Source organism: Dendrobates tinctorius, unplaced genomic scaffold (genome assembly GCF_039654945.1).
Source record: "Dendrobates tinctorius isolate UK_male_01 unplaced genomic scaffold, ASM3965494v1 ptg000189l, whole genome shotgun sequence".
NCBI lineage: Eukaryota > Metazoa > Chordata > Amphibia > Anura > Dendrobatidae > Dendrobates > Dendrobates tinctorius.
The window spans coordinates 4,164,612-4,188,127 of record NW_027361856.1 but is presented as its reverse complement, the minus strand read 5'-3'; the positions used below and the strand labels follow the sequence as shown (position 1 = coordinate 4,188,127).

The window sequence follows — 23,516 nt, the reverse complement described above, 5'->3', positions numbered from 1 at the left end:
CCTGCCTGCTGCCATTCCTGAGCAAGCTCTGCACTGCTGGTAGCCCGATCCCGCAGCTGAAACACTTTTAAGAGACGGTCCTGGCGCTTGCTGGTCTTTCTTGGGCGCCCTGGAGCCTTTTTGGCAACAAGGGAACCTCTCTCCTTGAAGTTCTTGATGATGCGATAGATTGTTGACTGAGGTGCAATCTTTCTAGCTGTGATACTCTTCCCTGTTAGGCCATTTTTGTGCAGTGCAATGATGACTGCACGTGTTTCTTTAGAGATAACCATGGTTAACAGAAGAGAAACAATGATGCCAAGCACCAGCCTCCTTTTAAAGTGTCCAGTGGTGTCATTCTTACTTAATCATGACAGATTGATCTCCAGCCCTGTCCTCATCAACACCCACACCTGTGTTAATGGAGCAATCACTGAAACGATGTTAGCTGGTCCTTTTAAGGCAGGGCTGCAATGATGTTGAAATTTGTTTTGGGGGATAAAGTTCATTTTCTAGGCAAATATTGACTTTGCAAGTAATTGCTGTTAAGCTGATCACTCTTTATAACATTCTGGAGTATATGCAAATTGCCATTAGAAAAAATGAAACAGTAGACTTTGTCAAAATATTTGTGTCATTCTCAAAACTTTTGGCCATGACTGTAGTGTTTGAGGAGGCTATGAAAGAAGGGATTTTGCCTGCGTCTATGCTGGAGGCGGTGATAGTGGTGATTCCTAAGGATGGTAACAATCCAGGAATTCCAGATTCATACAGGCCAATATCCTTGCTGACAGCTGATGTGAAAATACTGGCTAAAGTGCTGGCGAACCGACTAACTGGTGTTGTTGATACATTGATCCATATGGATCAATCGGGGTTTATGCCCAACTGATCAACAGCAGCCAATATACGGAGACTATATCTCAATCTGCAGTTGCCAGTCGATAACCCAGGTGGGAGGGTGATAGCCTCACTTGATGCCCATAAAGCCTTTGACTCTGTAGAATTGTCATACCTGTGGAGAGTGCTGCATAGTATGGGCTTTGGTCCTCAATTTACAGCGTGGATTCAGCTATTGTATACTCAACCCACAGCTAGAGATAAGATTAATGGGGTAATGTCCGCGGGAATACAGCTGCATAGAGGAACGAGGCAAGGCTGTCCACTGTCGCCGCTCCTGTTCGCTATTGCTATAGAGCCATTGGCGGCTGCTATTAGACGCAACAAGGCAATAAAGGGGTTTCAATATGGCGATTTGGAGGAAAAGTTGGCCCTGTATGCGGATGACCTTTTGCTATTCCTAGGGGACCCCTCGGCTTCATTGGATCATGCTGTGCAAACCATTGAGGGGTTCGGTGAGATCTCAGGACTGACCATAAATTGGTCTAAATCAAGCCTATTTAAAGTGGACAAGGAGGTGGTATGGACTCAGGAAGACATAGGGGCCAACAAACTACAATGTGTGGAAATGTTTAAATATTTGGGGATACAGGTTTCCCTACCGGTGACTGAGTACCTTAATACTAATCTAGTACCCCTAATGGCAATTCTAAGAACTAAGGTGGATACTTGGAACAAATTACACTTGTCGGTGGTAGGAAGGATTAATCTACTTAAAATGGTTTTAATGCCCAAACTTTTATATATATTACACAACTCCCCAATCTGGATACCGCAGAAAAGGTTCGGAGTGGTGAATTCACTGTTTAGGGCCTTGGTATGGGGTAAGAAACAACCTAGAATAAGGCTTGAAACCTTGCAAAGACCAAAGGATGAGGGGGGACTGGCACTACCAAATCCGGAACTGTATTTTTTAGCTGCCAAAAGTCAACATCTCAAGAGGGTGGTCTAATCAAGAGAAGGCAGGCGTCAGAGGAGTGCTGGAATACGTACTAAATAGAAGCCCGTTGATACTTGGCCTAGAGGATGGGAAGATGGGTGTAATGGGAGACGGGTGTCCCACTCTGCGACTCTTACAAGACCTGTGGAACAGACTAAAGAGGGTGAGAGGGGTGACCGGGTTGACTAGATTCACAGTTATATGGGATAATAGTAACCTCCCAGAGATTCGGAAACTTGGGAGACTGGAAGGCTGGAAACGTAGGGGGCTGACATTAATGTCTCAAATTATGGATAACGGGGAGCTGAGACCGTTTGTGCAATTACAGAGTGAGTTTCAGTTGCCGGATTCTGAATGGTATCACTACTGTCAGGTACGGCATGCCAATACGGCTCAAAAACTTTCCAGAAACCTGCAGATACAATCTGACATAGTGTTGGACTATATATGTGGTGGTGATGGACTTACAAAAGGGGTAATTTCTAACACCTACAAAGATATATTGCATATACATTTAATGGGGTTCCCACTTAAAGCAAGATCCAAATGGGAGGGAGAGATTGGGGTGATGACTGACGAGGTATGGGACAGCGTCCTAGAATATGTCCCCAAACTCACTATGAGTGAACCAGCTAGGTTGTCCCATCTTTATGTGGTCCATCGTGTGTACCGTACCCCCCTTCTGATGTTTAAAATGGGGCTGAGGGACAACTCTGACTGTCCAAGATGTGGGGGGTCTGATGCCAGAATCCTTCATATGATGTGGACTTGTCCCAGGCTATCTGCGTTCTGGTTTAATGTAATTGACAGAATAGAAGGGGCTTACGGAAGTGTTATACCCAAAAACCCACTGGTCTGCATACTGGGATATGTGGAGGAAATTGAAATAGTTAATAGTGCAAAGCTTGCTATAGCTAGGCTGCTATATGTAGCAAGGAAGCTGATTGTGAGGAACTGGATCAGGAAAGAACCACCTTCTGGGAGAGAGTTTGTGAAACAGGTGTCTTGTATCATCCGGCTGGAGGAAAGGATATATGCTAAAAGAGGCAATTCTAAAACCTTTGAGAGGTTGTGGAATCCCTGGTTACAACACGGTACAGTTAACTGATGGGAATGTGCTATATTTTACAATGCTGGTGTTGTGGATAAACCATTAATACCCGGACATAGGAACATTTCTGTTTTGTATGGTTTGATTGACAATATGGGTAAAAAGGATGACTAATGGTAAATTACGGTGTAAGAGAAATCTTATGGAGAAAAGAGTTATATAAGCTGTCTACATGGGGTGGGGGGGGGGAACAGGGATGTTCAATTTGTAAATCTATTGTTTGTGGAAGATTTACTGTATATTCTGTATTTTGAATTCTGATTAATAAAAATCTATTTGATCAAAAAAAAAAAAATAAAGAAGGAAATATACCGGAAGAGAAAGGTTGAATATTTTGGTTAGGTAAGTGGTGACAGCTGGGGAAATAGGAGGAGATGTGAGGGAATAGGGTCACTGATGCAAGTAATAGGGCAAGAAGATGCAAGGAACCTAATCACTTCTTCCATGACTGGCTCAATGATACTGAGCAAGATGCAGTGGAGGAGGGAGGACCGTGCAAGGTATGAAGGGATTGGGAGACAATGGTCAATTTTTTTCTTTGAAATAATTAACCAGATCGTCAGCGCTGAAATCCATGGTTGGGGTCTGCACTCTTGGACTGAGGAAAGAATGAAAAGTGTCAAAGAGATGTATAAGATTGTTAGATAATGAGGTGATGAGGGCAGTGAAGTATGTTTGTTTGGAGAGGTGAAGGGCAGACTTGTATGTTTTAAGCATAAACTTATAATGGATGAAATCTTTGGCCAGATTGGATTTTCTCCACAGACGTTCGCGTGCACCAGGAGCACCGCTGTAGGAAATGTGTTTGCAGCGCGTGCCAGGGTTGTCGCCGCCTGTGCCGAGTTTTTCTACAGGGTTGGCCAGCTGTATAGATCCACCTAAATAAAATGGCAATGGCTGGTGATATCAACTTCCTGTTTGCGGCACATTAGTATATGGGAGGGGGAAAACTTTTCAAGATGGTTGGTGACCATGGCGACCATTTTGAAGTTGGCCATTTTGGATACAACTTTATTTTTTCCAATAGGAATAGGGTCATGTGACACATCAAATCTATTGGGAATTTCACAAGAAAAACAATGGAGTGCTTAGTTTTAACATAACTTTATTCTCTCATGAGTTATTTACAAGTTTACTACCACTTATAAAATGTGTTCAAAGTGCTTCCCATTGTGTTGGATTGTCAATGCAACCCTCTTCTTCGACTCTTGACATACTGATAGCAACACCGCAGAAGAAATGCTAGCACAGGCTTTCAGTATATCCGTTGTTTCAGATGCTGCACATCTCGTATCTTCACAGCATAGACAACTGCCTTCAGATGACCCCTAAGATAAAAGTCTAAGTGGGTCAGATCGGGAGACCTTGGTGGCCATTCAACTGGCCCAGGACGACCAATCCACTTTATCACCAACCATTCCCATTTTATTTAGGTGTATCCATATAGAAGGCCCACCCTGTACGTATAGAAGGTGCCGCTACATCCAGGGCACTTTGCAGTGTTTCATTATAATGTTTCAGTGCAGTGTCAGGACATGAGAGGGAGGAGATTGGGGACAATGAGGACTGCAGATTCTTCATAAGTTTCTAGGTGTTAATGGCACATATTTCTAGAAGTGTGGAAAGTGGTGGTGTTGTTATGAGTCACCGAAGGAGGAAAAAACAAAAATACAAGCTAAGTCCAGAAAACCGGAGAGGTTGGTAGCTATCGGATTGAGACCCCTGATCCTATCCACAACAACTAACAGTAGCCGTGGGGGGTTCCTACGATGCCCTAGACCCCTCGATCACAGCCGGAGAACTAAATAGGCCTAAAGAAAGAAAGGGGAAATCTAAACTGCCCCAGAGCAGACCCAAAAGCAATAGGCAGCCCCCAACATATAATGACGGTGAAGCAAGATGAAAACACTAACACAGATAGAAAGATAGGCTGAGCAAACGATGGGGCCCAAGCTAACTAAAAAGGACAGGATAGAAAAGCTGCTGTCTGCAATCCGTAAAAAACCCTACCAAAAAATGTCCCAACCGTCTGATAGGAAAAACAGGCCCTGAAGTCGCTAGAACTTCAAAATGACTATATCAGCACTCAGGTAAATTCTGAAGACAGAGCAAAGAGACAAACTGATCACAGACAAAAATGGAACTCAGCACACCCCCGACCGGGGATGGCTGAACTCCAAAAAACAAGGTAAACAAAACTAATAAGTTCAATAGCAGAGCAAAAACTTATCTTTGGAAGCAGGAGTCAGACTGGTCTCCAAGAATCCAGCAGAGAAATCACCAGCGACTCAGAAGGGCGTCGGCTGCCTTATATCCAGTCAGAAGTTCCTGTTACCCAGTCATCATCTACCAGATCAGGTGTTTGGTAAACAGCTTCACTACCTTCCTTCACCAAAAGAGGGAGTTCATCAGACATCGACGGTGAAGGGGAAAATGAACTCACAACAGGGTGTCCTGCGTGGGGTGACAGTTCTTGGCAGAGAATGAAACAAGGTTGTGGTCAGAGAGCGGGACAGGGGAGTTAGTAAAATCTGTCACAACTCTGTGAGGTGAGCGTAACCAGCAACATACCCTATGGAGGTAGAGTAGCAGAGTGCTGGTTACGCTCACCTCACAGAGTTGTGACAGGCACAACTGCTATGTAGGCATGAAGAAAAATAGCCGCTTCCCCGTGGCTGGTGGATAAGTCCTCCTGGAGATACTGGATCCAGTTGGATGAACACATAGGTAGGCTGCGCTGCTGGAGTGGTTCAATTCTTCAGAAATGAAGTGAATAAAAAGCTTTTTCCTCATCATTTCTGCAGAGTTGATACACTCCAGCAGCACAGCCCACTTACGTGTTCATCCATCTGGATCCAATTTGGTTCACAGGAGCAGACCAGCTCCTCTACCTGGTCTGTTGTCAGTTCTCAGGGTATGAGAGAAATAATGTAGGCCATCATATGAGAAAGCAGCAGTAGCGGTGGTGTCTGACTGCTGGAGCCAGAAAGATAAGAGAATCAGAAAGGAAGAAGTCATGGATGTAGGAGAGTTTGTTACAGGCTGAGCATGAATTCCAGAGGCCACAGTTAAAAGAGACAGAAGGCATGCAGGGAATATCAATGAAATTTTCAGGATTTAGTAGGGGAATAGTTCGACTTACTATTATAAAAAAGGGCCATGGTTGGGAGAGATATCTCCTGCGGCTAGGAGAATGGAAAGAGAGTGAACAGATAGTGAAGTGATTTGTGATAGCATCTCTTGTGTTGTTTGGTGGAAGTGAATGAATCTGTGCAATTTAGAATTGTGAAAAGAGCATGAGTGCAATACATAGGAGAGGAGAGAGGGGCCGATATGGATGGAGTGTAACGAGTTTGTGCAAAGATGGTGGGGAGTGAATGCAGCAGCAAGGCTATAAATGATACAAATATATAAGGTGAATATTTGTTGCAATGCAAACGTGCTGGACGTGGATTTCTTTGAATATCTTAACTGTCTCCTGCCATGTCTAACTGCCATGATTAATTGCCAGGCACATTGAAAAAAATGCACTTGGAATAAAAATGCGCATAAATGCCTTCTACACTAATGCTTCACCAAAGCTCTGTCTGAATATATAGGAGGTTTGTTCTTAGATCTATCACTAATTCAACTCGTTAACACTCAATCAACCAAATTAAGACAGCAGTAGACAATAAATGTAGAGATAAACAAACAAGTTGGCAGACCAACATGGATCATAAAGCTCTGACCTAGTGACATGACCTTACAGCATCAGGGCCCAGCTCCATAAGATGAATGAGATATATACCATTAATTAAGCTTGCAGAAATGCCCCATCCTCTCTATCAGTCACTTACTGCTTGTAGCCCAGACTCTGGGCGACCTCAGTGGCCCGCTGGCCTCTTCTCCCCAGCTGGCAGTGGAAAACCAAGTTGTGATCATTCAGCTGCGGCTTCGCCACATGATATTTCTGTTTGAAGGTTTCCGGATCCATCTTCAGCGCATCTTCCACATCTGTGACTGTAAGGAAGAGAAATAATCACAGGATTGGAGATTTCGATAAAACACTCCTAATGAGGCAAAGTCACCCCACCAGAGCAAGCAGCTGAAACCATGGGTGAGAGGTCTCCGATGGTCCATACAGAACACCCTGGTTAAGGACCTCCAGGACTGATCCACAACATAATGACTTCACAGTACATCCACAACCACAAAACGGACATAGCAGTGTGTAACGGACAATGGCAAACCTCACCAGAGAAGGCAGCTGACACCACGGGTGAAGAACCTTCAGGACTAATCCCAACATAAGGACTTCACAGTACATCCAGAATCACAGAACGGACACAGAGAAGTGTTTAACTGACATGGGCCAGCCTCACCAGATGCCCCACAAAGGAAACCAACCGTAACACATAATGACTGACATTCTCCTGAAGGAGGGAAGGACTCCAGAGGAGCAGCAAACACCTCCAGTAATGTTCTCCTTGCCTCAGATCCTATTTTGTCTCTTATTCTAGATCATATATATAAGAAATGTTTGTCCCATCCTTCTCCTCGTGTCTGTGTTTGCAGATGGAGACTGTGCCTCTGACTTATTTGCAATACGATCCCCATTTGCAGAGGTCTTCTTCATACATACTGCGGATTTATCATAGGGGTGCTCCCTTTGTTTCTGAATCTGTAGTGACCTGTTTACTCTGTTATCAGCCGATCGTTTCCAATACGGGGACTGACTTAATCCTTCTGCATCTTCATGGTCACTGGTCACACGACAACTGGATGATTGTTTATAGCAAATTATTCAGAGTAATGCATCCCAAAATATGTCAAGGAGGCCTTATTTAACCTTGGTATGTGTCACACACAGTGTAGGAATGACTAAGTGCAACGCAAAGGGATAAGGGGAAGGAAGCCCATCACTAGGGAAGCGGGAAGTGGAGACCCCTAGGCAGATCTAACCTCACCCCTGACCTTAGATAGGTTCCGCACCTATGGCTGGAAGTTTCACCGGCAGCAGCAAGCTGGGAGTTATAAACACCCCGGTCCAGTAGTGTCAACTAGAGTCGGGGGAAGGCTGCCACTGGGTCCTAGAGTCAGAAGTCCCAGGAAGAAGTCTGCAAAGCAAGCTGCTGAGACATTCTACAGTCAGATGCAGAGCGATGGTCTGCAGCCTCTGACACACCTGTGACAGTATGCTTGGATAACTGAGAGTAGCACTAATGTCTAGGAACACAAAGCTCATCGAGTGGGATATCATTAAAATATCACATAGATCGGGTATATTGAGAGCTCTGCTGCTGGTGTTATATCCGCAGATAGCACATAAATAGAAGTATATGGAGAGACCCTTTGCTGGGGCTGTAACCCTCCTGATATGACATATTGGGTTATATAAGAGGGTTCAATATATTAAACAGTTTAATTCTTTGAAGACACCACTGATCTGCAAAATTTGTCACATGCTTGGTCTTTATTGCTGAGAAAATTGCTGAATTAATGCAGGCATTCCAGTCCGAGCACAAGGAAACTGCCCAGAGGAGCACTTTTGGAGGGTCAAGGGCTTTTGTAGTGGAAAATACCCTCTCAGCTCTGGTCTCTAGCTCAATTCTTCAGAGGAAGATTGAAAGCTAATCTCGTATGTACAGAGACAGAGCTGACTAGTGTGGACTGTGTGGTCAGGGGACGAGAAGACAGCCCACAAGGAAGTGCCACCTTTATGGACTAAGACCGCTGAGTGTGGATGAGACCTTCTCTGGTCCACTTTATACTGAATGCAGTGAGAGGACCGTGTGACCAACCAGAAGGTGTCTAGAAAAACCACTGTAGGAGGCTTGACCACTCAGTGTAGATTACACCCTTTCAGATCTGAGATCTACTGAATCAAATAAGACCATGAGACTCCACTGTGCAACTTCGAGCTTTCAGAGTACACAAGACCCCCTCAGCTCCGATGTCTACTGCATCCAGTGATAGGACCATGAGACCACCCAGATGCTGACTAGAGACATTAACGTAAGACCTTTATGCGGTCAGTGTGGATGATCCAGTCAGAGGACAACAAGACTCCACTGTAGCAGCTTCCAGCATTCAGTGTGTATGACACCGCCTCAGCTCTGATTCAGTCAGAGAGGACCATGAGACCACCGTGGTTGCTGGTGCCACAAACATGGGTGTTATGAGCTCATTTTCTGCTCCACCAGCTGGGAGTTCTCCTTCCGTTCTCCCTCTGGTGGTGACAGGAGGTAGTGAGGTTGGTTTAATTGGTAATGGTCTGCCACCTGAGGAGGAGGATAATGATTGGATCTCTGGAGTATCAGACTGGATATAAGACAGCCGACGCCCTATCCAGTTGCTGGTGATTCAGTCTGCTTCTCAGGTCTTGGACTTCAGCTATGCTCCAGTCTTCTCAAGTTAAGTTTGTTTTTGCTAATGTTCCCACTTGCTCTTGTTGGTCAACTCAGTTTTTTTGTGGTCAGCCAGCCCGGCTGGGCTGTGCTGAACTTCCACTCTTATTTATCTGTATTTGCCAATTTGCCTTTTTGTCCTTTATTAGATTGACCTCTTTTTTGCTCTGTCTCAGAATATTTCAGAGTGCGGATATCGTGGGAGAAGTCTAGTGACTTCAGGGTTAATTTTGTTATCAGAAGTGTCCTTTCCTGTCCTTTCTAGTTAGTTTGGCCCCATCGTTTGCTCAGCCTATTTTTCTGCCTTTGTTTGTGTTTTCATCTTGCTTCACCGTCAATACATGTGGGGGGCTGTCTTTCCTTTGGGGTCTGCTCTGGGGGAGTTAGTTTTCCTCTTTTCTTACTTTAGGCTTATTTAGCTCTCTGGTTGTGACGAGGCGTCCAGGACCATCGTAGGAACGCTCCACGACTGCTGCTAGTTGTGTGTTAAGATCAGGGATCTGCAATCTGCATAGTTACCAACCTCTCTGGTTTTCTGAGACTTAGCGTGTGTTGCTTTTTTTCTCCTCGGTGACCCATTCATAACACACGGGGCTATAGTCAAAATTTTGAATTTCCAGTGGTGCTAGGTGTCTTGGCTGAGGTGCTGGCTTGGAAGTGTCCCGGGACCAAGAAATAGTGAGAATTCATTATTTTACTATAAATCAGTTTGTTTCTGGGTCGGACCAACCCCTCTGCCAGGTATAATAGCCTACGCACAAAAATTTGTGAAATTGCAGGATGAACCTAAAATGCTAACCTTAACATAATGTGCCAGTCCCTATACTTCTGATAACACGTATCCAACGGTTCAGTGTTGCAACAGGTGTTTGATCCATGAATCGCCCAAAAAAATTCTGGGTTCCAATAGAATTGGTATTAAACAGTCCTCATCATCACGCTGTTCACATTGTGACAACGTGAGACCAAGACGACAACTGACCAATGATCAGCAGCACCGCGCCATTATGAGGCTTCAAGCAGGATGCTCTCAGGCGAAATGGCCACTGAGGTTAGAGTGTCACAGAGTCATCAGCAGGCTGCAGCAGAGACAGAGAGATTGGGAGAGTCACAGAGTCATCGGCATGCTGCAGCAGATACAGAGTTGGGAAGTCAGAGAGTCATCAGCAGGTTGCAGCAGAGACTAGGACAGTCACAGTCATCAGCAGTCTGCAGCAAAGATACAGAGAGACAGAGAATCACCATCAAGCTGCAGCAGAGACTGAAAGACTGCAAGAGCCACAGAGTCATCAGCAGGTTGTATCAAAGAGAGACTGGGAGAGTCAGAGTCATCAGCAGGCTTCAGGAGAGACTGGGAGAGTCAGAGTCATCAACAGGCTGTAGCAGAGACAGAGAGACTGGGAAAGTCACAGAGTCATCAGCAGGCTGCAACAGAGAGAGAGACTGGGAGAGTCAGAGTCATCAGCAGGCTGCAGCAGACACTGGGAGAGTCACAGAGTCATCAGCAGACTGCAGCAGAGACAGAGAGACTGGGAGAGTCACAGTCATCAGCAGGCTGCAGCATAGACTGGGAGAGTCACAGAGTCATCAGCAGGCTGCAGCAGAGACAGAGACTGGGAGAGTTACTTTATGGTAACCAACAAAAAAAGATTTCTGATGACCAAACTTGGGTATGATTCATCTCAATTTTCAACAACCAGTGGAAACCACTCACTGACATCAGAAAAAAATGGAAAATTTTACTGACTGATCCCATTTTGAAACAAGTTCTTCCATCCTCACCCCAATGTGTGGCCAAAAGATCGGCTAATCTGAAGGACCATCTGGTCCAGAGCCATTACGAATCTTCCAGGGGTAAAAGAAAATGACAATACTGGATCAAATGTTTTTTTCCCTTGCGGGATTTGCAAGGCCTGTTTGAACCTAATAAAATATAAGAGTTTTAGCAACTGGGATGGTTCGCACACCTACAATATCTTCAAACGTCTCAATTGTTCATCCAAAGGAGTGATCTACCATGCCGAATGCCCCGTGGCAAAATATATATCAGACTAACCACCCGTGAATAGAAAGTCAGAGTGAGAGAGCACACTCGCGATATTGATAAGGTTTGCGCCACTGAGGACGATGCCCTTTTCAAGACACCCCCTTGTCATTTTAAGAGGTACCATGATTGTAACTCGAGGGGTTTACATATCAAAACCATTGATCAGGTCGATTTAAGAGTCAGGGGGGTGATCTGGGTCGAATATTTGCCCAGAAAGAACCGCTGGAATAACCGCTTGGGTACTCGTAAACTACAGGGGCTAAGGGAAAATATGGGTTTTGCAGCTTTCCTTTTATTTAATTTGTTTCTTTTGTTGTCAGGCTTTTAGGGGTGGGTGGGCTTCTGCATATCATGGTTAGTATTAGGTTGTCTGATTTTAATTTCACTTTATTTTCTGCTTGCACATATTATCCTATCAGCATTCTCACTGTTAGGCCGGGGTCACACTTGCTAGAAACTCGCGCGAGTCTCTCGCATCAATACCCGGCGCTGCCTCCTGCACTTGGGACCGGCGTGTGCGGCTGCATGTCTTTCTATGCAGCTGAGCGCTCTGGTCCCGAGTGCCGGTGGCAGCGCCGGGCATTGATGCGCGAGTTTCTCGCAAGTGTGACCCCGGCCCTATGGATACATCTGTGTTTTATCCATACCTTCCTGGTCTCTCGTCGGTGGAACAATCATATACGGACAAGAGGGATATATTCATAAATCTTTATTATCTCCAGGGGACATCTCTCAAGCTACCACCAAATACAAGATTTGGTCATTCCCATTTTTGGGCTATCATGGGAATCAAAAATAACCTCACCTTCTGGACTTTTTGTTTTGATGGTGGGAGCTTTCGGGACTATTTTTTACCCCGATTTCTACTCTATCTATATCTTCTCCAGTCAATGGTCAAAAAACCTATTATCAATAGCAAAACACTGGATTGGCTTTTATGTTCAATTTTTGCATAGTATATTTAATTATCATAATTAAATCATTTATATAGGAACATGTATTTTAATAACATTCTTATTTGTTTTCTTACACATTCTCTCGGTTACTCCCAGTCCGCTTAGTTTCCCCAGCAACCCTCAGTGTCTTGGTAACAACACCAATATAATTTGTCTTTTTCCTCCCCCATCAACTTCAAGTAAGTATGGAGGTGCCCTTGTTCCATACCCTCCTCCTCATATTTTTCCCCCTATACACATTTACACTTTTTCCACACCCTTTTTCTACATGATTAATCACACCACACTATAGTCCCAAAACAATACTTATTTTATTGTATTTCTTAATTTCCTTATTTATTCAAGTACTCCTATAGGATCTGTTTATATGTGGTATTCAGTGAGAGGTCCCACACTCCCCACTTCATCAATTTTCACATATGTCCACTTTGCAGTAAGACTTAATTTTTTTTTTTTAAATCTTACACCGCTCCCTTTGTCTCAATCACCCATCCCAGGTTTCCTGGGGAATTTTTACTGATGGATTAGCATATATTTAGGGTTTACCTACCTTTACATTGTGCTGAGTGCATTTGCAAACCATCTGCTTTAATACAAGGAACACGAATACAACACTGAGTAAATATACTTTATTTCACACATTTACTCATGTTGATTGGTTATTTCCTCATTGGTGTCCCTTGTCTTTAACATCTCAGCTTTTTAATTTTCCATATTTTAATACTTTTATATCTAATAAATATTAATTTTACTATGGATCGCTTCTCCAATTCAACCCTTTATTAATAGGCTTCAAATTAGCAATGTTCATCTGTGCATATAAGCGGAAGATGAAGGAGCAGGTAAGGGAGCAGCCATAGCTCCTGTATATAAGAAACCACAGCCTCCGCTTAATAGAATCATAGAATCGTAGAGTTGGAAGGGACCTCCTGGGCCATCTGGTCCAACCCCCTGCTCAAAGCAGGATTCGCTAAATCATCCCAGTCAGATGTCTGTCCAGCCTCTGTTTGAAGACTTCCATTGAAGGAGAACTCACCACTTCTTGTGGCAGCTTGTTCCACTCATTGATCACTCTAACTGTCAAAAAGATTTTTCTAATATCTAATCTGTGTCTCCTCCCATTCAGTTTCATCCCATTGCTTCTAGTCTTTCCTTGTGCAAATGAGAATAAAGTTGATCCTTCTACAATGTGACAGCCCTTTAGATATTTGTAGACGGCTATTAAGTCTATTCTCAGTCTTCTCTTTTGCAAACTAAACATTCCCAAATCCTGCAACCTTTTCTCATAAGACAGGGTTTGCAGACCGGTCACCATTCTGATCGCTCTTTTCTGAACTTGCTCCAGTTTGTTGATGTCTTTTTTAAAATGTGGTGCCCAAAACTGGACACAATATTCCAGATGAGGTCTGACCAAAGAGGAGTAGAGGGAAATAATGACTTCACGTGATCTAGACTGTATGCTTCTGTTAATACATCCTAGAATTGCATTTGCCTTTTTTGCTGCTGCATCACACTGTTGACTCATATTCAGTCTGTGATCTATTAGTATACCCAAGTCATTTTCACATGTGCTGTTGCTTAGCCCTATTCCTCCCATTCTGTATATGCTTTTTTCATTTTTATTGCCCAGATGTAGTACTTTGCATTTTTCCCTATTAAAAACCATTCTGTTAGTTGCTGCCCACTTTTCCAGTTTATTTATATCTTTTTGAATCCTCTTTCTCTTCTCTAGTATTAGCTATCCCTCCTAGCTTTGAGTCATCAGCAAATTTAATCAGTTTACCCTCAATTCCTTCATACAACTGTGATCAGGACTGCGCGTATAATCAGACGGTGAATCTCAGAAGTCTCTACACCATTTATATATCTGCATTACTGTAAAGTAACTGATTTGCTTGTCTGGATGTACCTGTTTATCCATGCAACAAGTAACATTTATCATTAACCCCTCTAGCCTGCCAGTTTTCTGGACTATTTGGAGTCCACCCTATTACATCACACTACTAGGAAGCAGAGGTTAATTAAGTGCACCCTGGCATCACAAACGTTATTTCCTTTTATTTTTGTCACTGCCATAGCGGTGGCAAGAGGTAATATCTGCACACCACATGATGCATGACCTATGGCATTACAAGACCACTATGGATCAATAATATACTTCATACCTGGAATATTCAAAGTGCCAGGGATCTTCCCATTGCCAACTTCCTCTGGCGTCCTCACGTCAATGATCCAGCCCTGTCCAGAGCAAATCAGTTTCTTCACCTCATCGTATGAGATGACAGCATCTGATAAACAGTAAGGAGAGTATGTAGTGAAGAAGAGCAGGGATATCATTAAAGCTGTGGTAGACTTGTCCTGCATTTTATACAGTGTGTAGTATCTTCCTCAGGAATGAGAAAAAATGCTGGATCATCATGATGATAATTGTCACTTGGCAATATAGAAATTCAAGAAAGCCTAGGTATCAAACAACAGATTCTTGTGTCTTCCTGTGATTTTTTTTAATTGAGATGGAATAAAGAACTGGTGTTTTTGTATCAGGAACCTGCTGTTTGGTGCCTTGGCTTTCCCACATTTCTATATTACCTTTTAACCTGGTGGAAGGCCCAGGAGTTTATCACAAATTGGTCAATGAAGCATGTGACCACACAGCATTTTATCTTAGTTAACCAAATGTCTATTTTCAGCAAGTCAGGAAGAATAGACTGTTATCTTGAGTTTTGAATGTATGTGTTTTTCCTTCAGTTGGTTATAATCTGAAATGTTGACTCTTCTTTCATGCAGGTCCATTGAATAATGATTTTTGCTGATATGCTGATTACACATTTTCTAGGCCAGATAGCTGACTTGCAAAACAAAGGAGGGAAAACTGTAGATTACATAAACAAAAAATGTGAGTTGGTCTCCTCACCATTCTTCCCCTTTACATGATAATGCTGGCATGAAGATCATTTGTTAACGATAAAAAGGAGAGATACCTCCAGATATACAGAGACATCCAGAAATTCAAACAACCAGAGACAGAGACTCTCTACAGGACAGTAAGCCAAGACATCATGGCTCCATCACGAGGGACACAGATTTATCATTCTACAGGATGCCGGCTTAGGGGACCACGGCCCCGGCTGGAAGAATACAAATCTGCTCCATTGACCATCACTGAACCACAGATACGTTTGTGGTGGTCAGGATTTGTACCCATTGGTCACCTGAAAGCCATGGATAAGTTTGGGAAAGCCAGGAATGGGACCCACTGGTCACTTGGCTCAATCTAGATATTTGGAGAAGAAAGGTTGTGACTGTCCAGTCAAATGACCTTGTACCTGGACTATCATCTTCCTAAGCTTGTCATTACCTCCTCTCTGTGCGTGCCCCAGGTGGAGTAGTCGGTCCTGAAAGCTCTAAAGTCCCAGCTGTGATGCTATTCTGGCGAGTCAGTGGAAGGGTGAGACTGTAATTTTGCACCATCTTGTTTTTTTTTTCTAGGACTGTTCTATGTGTTATCTACCTGTTTTATGATTCAATAAAGTATTGCTCCGCAGTTTTACCCTCACCCTGTGCTGTCTGAGTAGTGTTACGCCCACAGGAAAAGGAGAGGAGTTTGGTGGGATGATCCATGGTCCATGCGGGTTCGGCTAGCGGATCAGGACACCCGCTGACCCCCCCCCCCCCCATGTCTCCACAGTGCATATTGAACTGAACTGTCAATGGGCAACCCTAGGCATGCAACATGCACAAACATCACCATCAGTGGGACAGCCATCTCCCCACCAGACATAGGTACACAGCCATATCGTCTGACTCACCTCCCTTACATCACAGTTACAGCCATCCCCCCCACCCCAAAAGCACCGCAGATGAGTATTGGCAGTACACAGCCATATCTTCTGACTCTCCCCATCCCATATATCACCATCAGCAGTTCTGCCATCTCCCTTGGCTGAATCTCTGTTCTCTCCTGTTACAGAGGCATATAAATTCTTTTTATAATTAACTGTCCTTCATCTCAGTGTTCACAGATAAAGGGGAAGAATGCTGATAAGACCAACTCGCATTGTTTGATTATATAATATAATTTAAATAGTTTTTCCTCTATTTTCCATATCAACACAATGGCTGGCTTGGACAATGTGTAATCAGCATGTCAGCAAACATCATTAGTCATTCAGGATAAGAGCACAATGTGTCACAACAAATTGTCAACATTACAGACTTACACATGCAAAAGTCTGTTTTCTGTTTTGAAAATAGATGCCTTGTTAATTAACATATAATGCTGTGTCCTCACTCTGTTTTACATCTTATATCAGCTCCTACAACTTATTGTCTGCTGTCTTTCTAAAACAGTCATGCAGGGTCACTGAACAATGTTTGCTGATATGCTGATTAAACATTGTCAAGACCAGATAGATTGTTGACTTGCAACAGAGGAGGAAAAAATATTCAAATAGATTACATAATCAAATAATGCGAGTTGGTTTCATCATCCTTCTTCCACTTTACCTGTGAATATTGGCTTGAAGGACGTTTAGCTATAAAAAAGGAGAGATACTTCTAGGCATACAGACAGCAAAGAGATCTAGACATCCAAAGAACCAGAGACATTTTACAAGACATCATGGCTCCATCACGTGAGACACAGATTTGACATTCTAAAGGATGTCAGCTTAGGGGATCACAACCCTGGCTGAAAGAATACAGATCAGCGTCATTGGCCATTGCCAAACCATGGATACGTTTGGGGTAGTCAGGTTTTAGACCCACCATGGAGATGTTCGGAGAAGCCAAGTTGTGACCCTCAAGTCACCTGGCCTTGTACCTGAAAGGACTGTCAGCTTCCTAAGCTTGTCGTTACCTCCTCTATGTGCGTGCTACAGATGGGGTAGTCAGCCCTAGAAGCTCTGAAGTAACACATGCTCTAATCTCGGCGAGACAGAGGAAGGGTGAGACTCTAAGGCTATGGCCACACTAGCAGTATTTGGTCAGTATTTTTTCTCAGCATTTGTAAGCCAAAACCAGGTGAGGAACAATCAGAGGACAAGGTATAATAGATACAAGTGCACCAATTCGCATGTTTGACCCACTCCGGGTTTTGGCTTACAAATACTGATGTGAAATACTGACTAAATACTGATAGTGTGTCCGTAGCCTAATGTGCACCATCTTGGGTATTTTGCTGGGAATATTGTATGTGTTATTTGCATGTTTTTTGATTCAATAAAGTATTGCCACTGTTTTACCTTCATCATGTCGTGTTCAATAGGTATCGCTGGGTCTTGTCTCCCCTTGTGATGGCATGTCCAGCAACGGTGATTATGGAGTCATTAGAGGTCTATTGAGACATTCATTCCCACCAGAATTTTTTCTCATGTGTTCTTACTCACATTGTTCCTTTTTGTGTATTTGATGCTGCTTCCTAACTATGAGGTTAATTTCTATATGATGACATGTGTTATTCAAATCACAGTGCAATTTACTTGTTACTATTCATGCCATATTTTTCTTATTGAATTTGCATACAGCATTTTTGTGATTTCTCATTAGGTGTGTTTGTTGGCTTGAACCACTATCAGTAAGAGGGTGTACACTTTCCCTCTATTAACCCCTACTTGGGGTTAAGTCAATGGTACATAGGTATTACAAGCTGGCTCTCCAATAACCCCTATTAGGTGCCAATTACCATATATACTGTGTATAAGCTGAGATTTTCAGCACATTTTTTTGTGCTGAAAACGCCCCCCTCAGCTTATACACCAGTCATTGTCCAGAAAGCCGGCAGGGGAGGGGGCGTCCAGAAGACATCTATACTCAACCTCCTTCGCTGCATCTCTGTCCCAGCGCTGGCAGCTTCTTCCTGTCTTCAGCAATCACAAGGTACCGCTCATGCATCCCCACTTCCATAAGCGTGGAACACATTAATTACCTTAATGAGTGGTGCCATGTGACTGCTGAGCACTGGAAGAAGGAAGAGCTGCTGGCACGGGACAGATATACATTGCAGGGATGCGCAAGGAGGGTGAGCCATGCTGGGGGGGGTTGTGAGCCATGCATACAACAGGGGGAGCCACACAAAGCAGGACAGGATGGGGGGAGCCACACATAGCAGGACAGGCATGAGGGGACAATGCATACCCGGCTTATACTCGAGTCAATAAGCTTACCCAGTTTTCCGTGGCAAAATTAGGTGTCTCGGCTTATACTCAAGTATATACAGTAAATAGAAACTGACATCTTCATATATGAATGAATTTATTGTTCAATTCATAGTACGGCTTCTATCATGTTATTGTATCTGATTTTGTGGTAGGCAGCACTTTTCTGAAAAAGCAAGCAGATTCTTTTTGTGAACAAACACCCACTTTTTAAGGGGCGGCACGTTTTTTTCTTTTTCAGATACCCCCTATCAGGTGCCAATTGGCTAAGTATTACTTTGACCAGGGTACACCAAGTGACAAATACTCTTCATTTGTTGTATATATGTCTGTTACATTTTGCCTTTAGGTCCGCTAGGCAGAACCCATCTCCAATGGGGATTATTGTTTTTAAACTTGGTCTTTTTGTATACTCAAATAAAATATTGAATTATATGATTTCTTTGATGATCTCCGATTCAGCATGTGTTGTTTTGTGCATGTGTGTTGTCTGAGTAGCGTTACACCCACAGTAAAAGGAGAACGGGCGTTCGGGTGGGGATGATCCCTGTAGTTTCGGTTAGTTGGCCAGGGCATCCGCTGACCCCCGTGTCACCACAATGATTATTGGCAGTACTTCCATATCTGACTCGCCACCCATGCACCACCAGCAGCAGTACAGCCATCCCCCAACCCTAATACACCATAGATGACGATTGGCAGTACACAGTCATATTCTCTGACTCACCCTCCCATTACATCTCCATCACCGGTACAGGCATCCTTTCACCCCTAATACAGCATAGAATACTATGGGTAGTACACAGCTATAACTTCTTACTCACCCCCCATGCATCACCATCAGAGGTACAGCCATCCCCCCACCCCTGATACCCCATAGAGGACAATTGGCAGTAGACAGCCATATCTTCTGATTCACCCCCATTATACATCACCATCAAAGGTACAGCCACCCCTAATAGACCATAGATGACAATTGGCAGTACACAGCTATATCTTCTTACTCGCCCACCCCATACATCACCACAAGAGCTACAGCCATCCCCTCACTCCTAATACACAGTAGATGACCATTGGCAGTACACCGCCATATCTTCCGAGTCACACCCCATACATCACCATCCAAGGCACAGTCATCCCCCACCCCTAATATATCATAGATGACTATTGGCAGTACACAACCATAACTTCTGACTCACCCCCATACATCATCAGTGGCACAGCCACTCGCCACCCCTAATACACCATAGCTGACTATTGGCAGTACACAGCTAAATGTTCTTCTTACTCACCCCCTCATACATCACCATCGGCGGTATAGCCATCCCCCACCCCTAATACACCATAGATTACTACTGGCAGTACACAGCTATATCTTCTTACTCGCCCCCCACCACACATCGTCCACAGAGGTACAGCCATCCCCCACCCCTAATTTACCATAGATACCTAACAGACCGAACAGAGGAAATCTATGATGGAGCTCTGAAGGGGCTGAGTAGCGTTTCTCAGGGTATTCCCATTCCTGGGAGATCATGTCCGCTATGCTTTTATGAACTGGAAAGCCTGCTCGTTTAGGTCCTTCATATCCCCCAAACATGCGATCCTGTGTTGTTTGTGTGACAGGTTATTCGTCTAGGCCCATAGTGGCACGTACTGCGCTAATCAACTCCTCCACGTATTCTGTGGAAAGGAGATACCTTCTAACGTCAGGTGCCCTAGAGGTCCCTGGTTGCTCCCAATTTTTGGAGCTCGAGTTCAATGAGCTCTCCAACTCGGATTCTGAATCCTCCACCTGAATGCTCCGTTTTTTTGAAGGTGGTGAGCCCATAATCGGACGGGGTGGAGGTGGAGGGGGGGACAAGGCGGATAAAGAGGTCTGAACCTGACGGGTGACCAAGCTGCGGATCTCGTCAATTAATGACGGGTGCTCAGCCCTGACCACTTTATCCGTGCATGCCTGACATAACTATTTCTCCCAATTAGAGGGAAGTTTCGTACTGCATATGGCACATTTGGCCGTTTTGCTGGATGTATTGGTGCTTTTATGGGCAGACTTTTCTCCCTATAAGAAAGAGGGGAGAAGTATTTTAAGGACCTCTATCCCAGATTGCACCACTAGGACCCACCCCAGGTAACACTCACTGTGGCTGGGGCAGCGCTGGGCTCTGCAGATGCAGTGCAGGAAGAACCGTCCATGACAGCAGGGGATTTGCCTTACCTGTCGGCGTCTTCCGGCGGGTTAATGAAGGGTTAACCCTGCCCTCAGCGCTTCAGCTTGATTCACCCTCCTCCTCCCTGGGTCCTGGAGCAGGCACAGCAGGTGCTGGCGAGCTCCGCGCGCTGGCAGCAGGATAGGGGCCGCCATGACAGCGAGCCCTCCACATACCCCGGAAGTGACCCGTGCGTGACGTCACTTACGGGTCTTCGCACAGCACGCAGGGGAGGAGGAGACGCCGGAGAGCTGCGGGAGGCCTCCGGCGTGGATCACTGGCCTGCTTTACTCCCCAAAGGGGAGCGCAGGAAGGCCAGGAACGGTCCCGAATGCAGGAGCAGACGGGAGCAGAATGGAGGAGGGGAGGCTGCGCCACCGACCACCACTGCCCGGCTTTGAAACTTCTACAGGTATGCTATAGCAGCCGGCCACACAGCATACCAGACCTCTCCATGCCCCATGGGGGACAGGAAAGACACTGGTGAGAGGGAGGAGGGAGGGACCTTTTAACCTCTCGTGCTTCCTGTCCCCTATTAAGGCGTGTAGATCACCTCCTCCTTTGCTGTTGTGGAAGGTTGCTAGAGAAATAATTGACTCATTCTTAGAATATATGACAAAAAAACAGTTGTCACAACCTTAGGAAATAATAAACTAGTAGCATAAGGAAAAGGCCACAAGAACGTTGTCTGGGACGGAAAGGGAGGGACGGGGGGGGGGGGGGGGAGAACAATAGGTCCAGTAGTAATACAATTATATTATATGATTACATGTAAGATCTTACAGAGCTAGAGAGACAAATTCGTCAGTACTTCTATAAGCTATCCAAGGTTTCCAGACATCAACAAAGGAAGGAAGATTATGTGTGGAGAGTGCTGCCAATTCCTCTATGTGGTAAAGTTGGTCAATCTTTAGAACTTACTGGTTCTTGCTTTGAGTGTTTGGCGAGTGCCAAAATATAGGTATGAGTAGCTTACTAGCCGATAGAATAAAGGAAGCAAGCTTAGATATGTATTTATTTTTTGGAACTGTTGGCAGGTTTAGGAAGATATGTTCGGGTTTTAAAGAAAAACGAGTATGTAACACTTCCGACAATGTGTGCGCTACAACCTTCCAATATTTTTGTATGTCTTGACAAGCCCACCAAACATGGAGATATGTACCCCTTTCTTTACCACTTCTTCTCGTCCGACTACATGCACTACCAACCCCATGCCCTCACATCTCCTCCAGTCTCCCTCTCCAGTCGTCACAACCCACCTAACTACAATCTTTAATCTCTCCCTCTCCTCGGGCATTTTCCCATCCTCCTTCAAACACGCCATTGTTACTCCATTACTAAAGAAACCCACTCTCGACCCATCCTGCACAAACATCTACAGACCAGTCTCCAATCTCCCCTTCATCTCTAAACTTTTGGAACGCCTAGTTTACTCCCGCCTTACCCATTACCTCTCCACTCACTCCCTTCTAGACCCTTCACAGTCCGGCTTCCGCCCCCTACATTCGACTGAAACTGCACTCATCAAAGTGACCAATGACCTTCTGACAGAAAAACGTAACGGTGACCACTCTCTGCTCATTCTTCTTGACTTATCTGCAGCTTTCGATACTGTTGACCATCATTTCCTACTCTCTAGGCTCCAGTCACTAGGCATTAAGAACACTGCACTCTCCTGGTTCTCTTCCTATCTCTCTGACCGCTCCTTCAGTGTTTTGTTCTCTGGCTCCACGTCATCTCCTCTTCCTTTTGCTGTTGGGGTACCTCAGTGCTCAGTCCTTGGCCCCCTTCTTTTCTCTCTCTACACGGCCCCAATTGGACAGACCATCAGCAGATTTGGCTTTCAGTACCATCTTTATGCTGATGACACACAACTATATACGTCTTCCCCCGACCTTACCCCCGCTGTACTACAGAACGCCTGTGACTGTCTGTCCGCAGTCTCCAATATCATGTCCACTCTCTATCTGAAACTCAACCTCTCTAAAACTGAACTTCTTCTGCTCCCGCCGTCTACTAACCTCCCTAAATCTGACATTTCCCTGTCTGTGGGTGGTACCACAATAACACCCCGGCAGCAGGCGCGCTTGTCTGGGTGCTATGTTTGACACCAATCTCTCCTTCACATCCCATATACAATCTCTTGCCCGCTCTTGCCGCTTACACCTAAAGAACATCTCTAGAATCCGCCCTTTTCTCACTATGGAAACAACAAAAACCCTCACTGTTGCATTGATCCACTCCCGCCTGGATTACTGCAACGCTCTATTAATTGGCCTCCCCGTCACTTGACTATCCCCTCTCCAGTCCATACTTAATGCAGCGGCCAGGATCGTCCATCTGGCTAATTGGTACTCGGACGCATCCGCTCTTCGCCAGTCCTTATATTGGCTGCCCATTCATTATAGGATCCAAATCAAAGTACTTGTTCTCACCCACAAAGCTCTCCACAGTGCAGCACCCCCCTACATCTCCTCCCTCATTTCTGTCTATCGGCCTAGCCGATCGCTGTGCTCTGCAAACGACTTTCGACTAACCTCTGCTCTAATCCGTACCTCCCACTCCCGACTCCAAGACTTCTAGCGTGCTGCTCCTATCCTCTGGAATGCTCTACCCCAAGAAATCAGGACTATCCACAATTTGCATAGTTTTAGGCGCTCCCTCAAAACACACTTGTTCAGAGCGGCCTATCACGTTCACTAATCAAAGTCATTCTCTGTGTAAGTGTGCGTGTGTAGCCCATTCACTATTGCCATCCATCCTTCACTCCCTCAAGATGGCTGGACCTTCATTGTAAATACACCATTGTAAATACACACCTGTACT

The 23,516-nt window shown here is 44.7% G+C and overlaps 1 protein-coding gene across 2 annotated transcripts in view; it reads right to left on the bottom strand.

The window, feature by feature from the left end:
- TSTD1 (thiosulfate sulfurtransferase like domain containing 1) overlaps positions 1 to 23,516 on the bottom strand; it is a 68,588-nt gene that overhangs the window by 18,076 nt on the left and 26,996 nt on the right. For both annotated transcript variants that reach the window (XM_073552285.1, XM_073552286.1), the window contains exons 2-3: positions 14,488 to 14,610; positions 6,770 to 6,932 (exon numbers count right to left, since the gene is read on the bottom strand). In XM_073552285.1, coding sequence (XP_073408386.1) covers positions 6,770 to 6,932; positions 14,488 to 14,610 — 286 coding nt within the window. The remainder of the gene's footprint in view (positions 1 to 6,769; positions 6,933 to 14,487; positions 14,611 to 23,516) is intronic.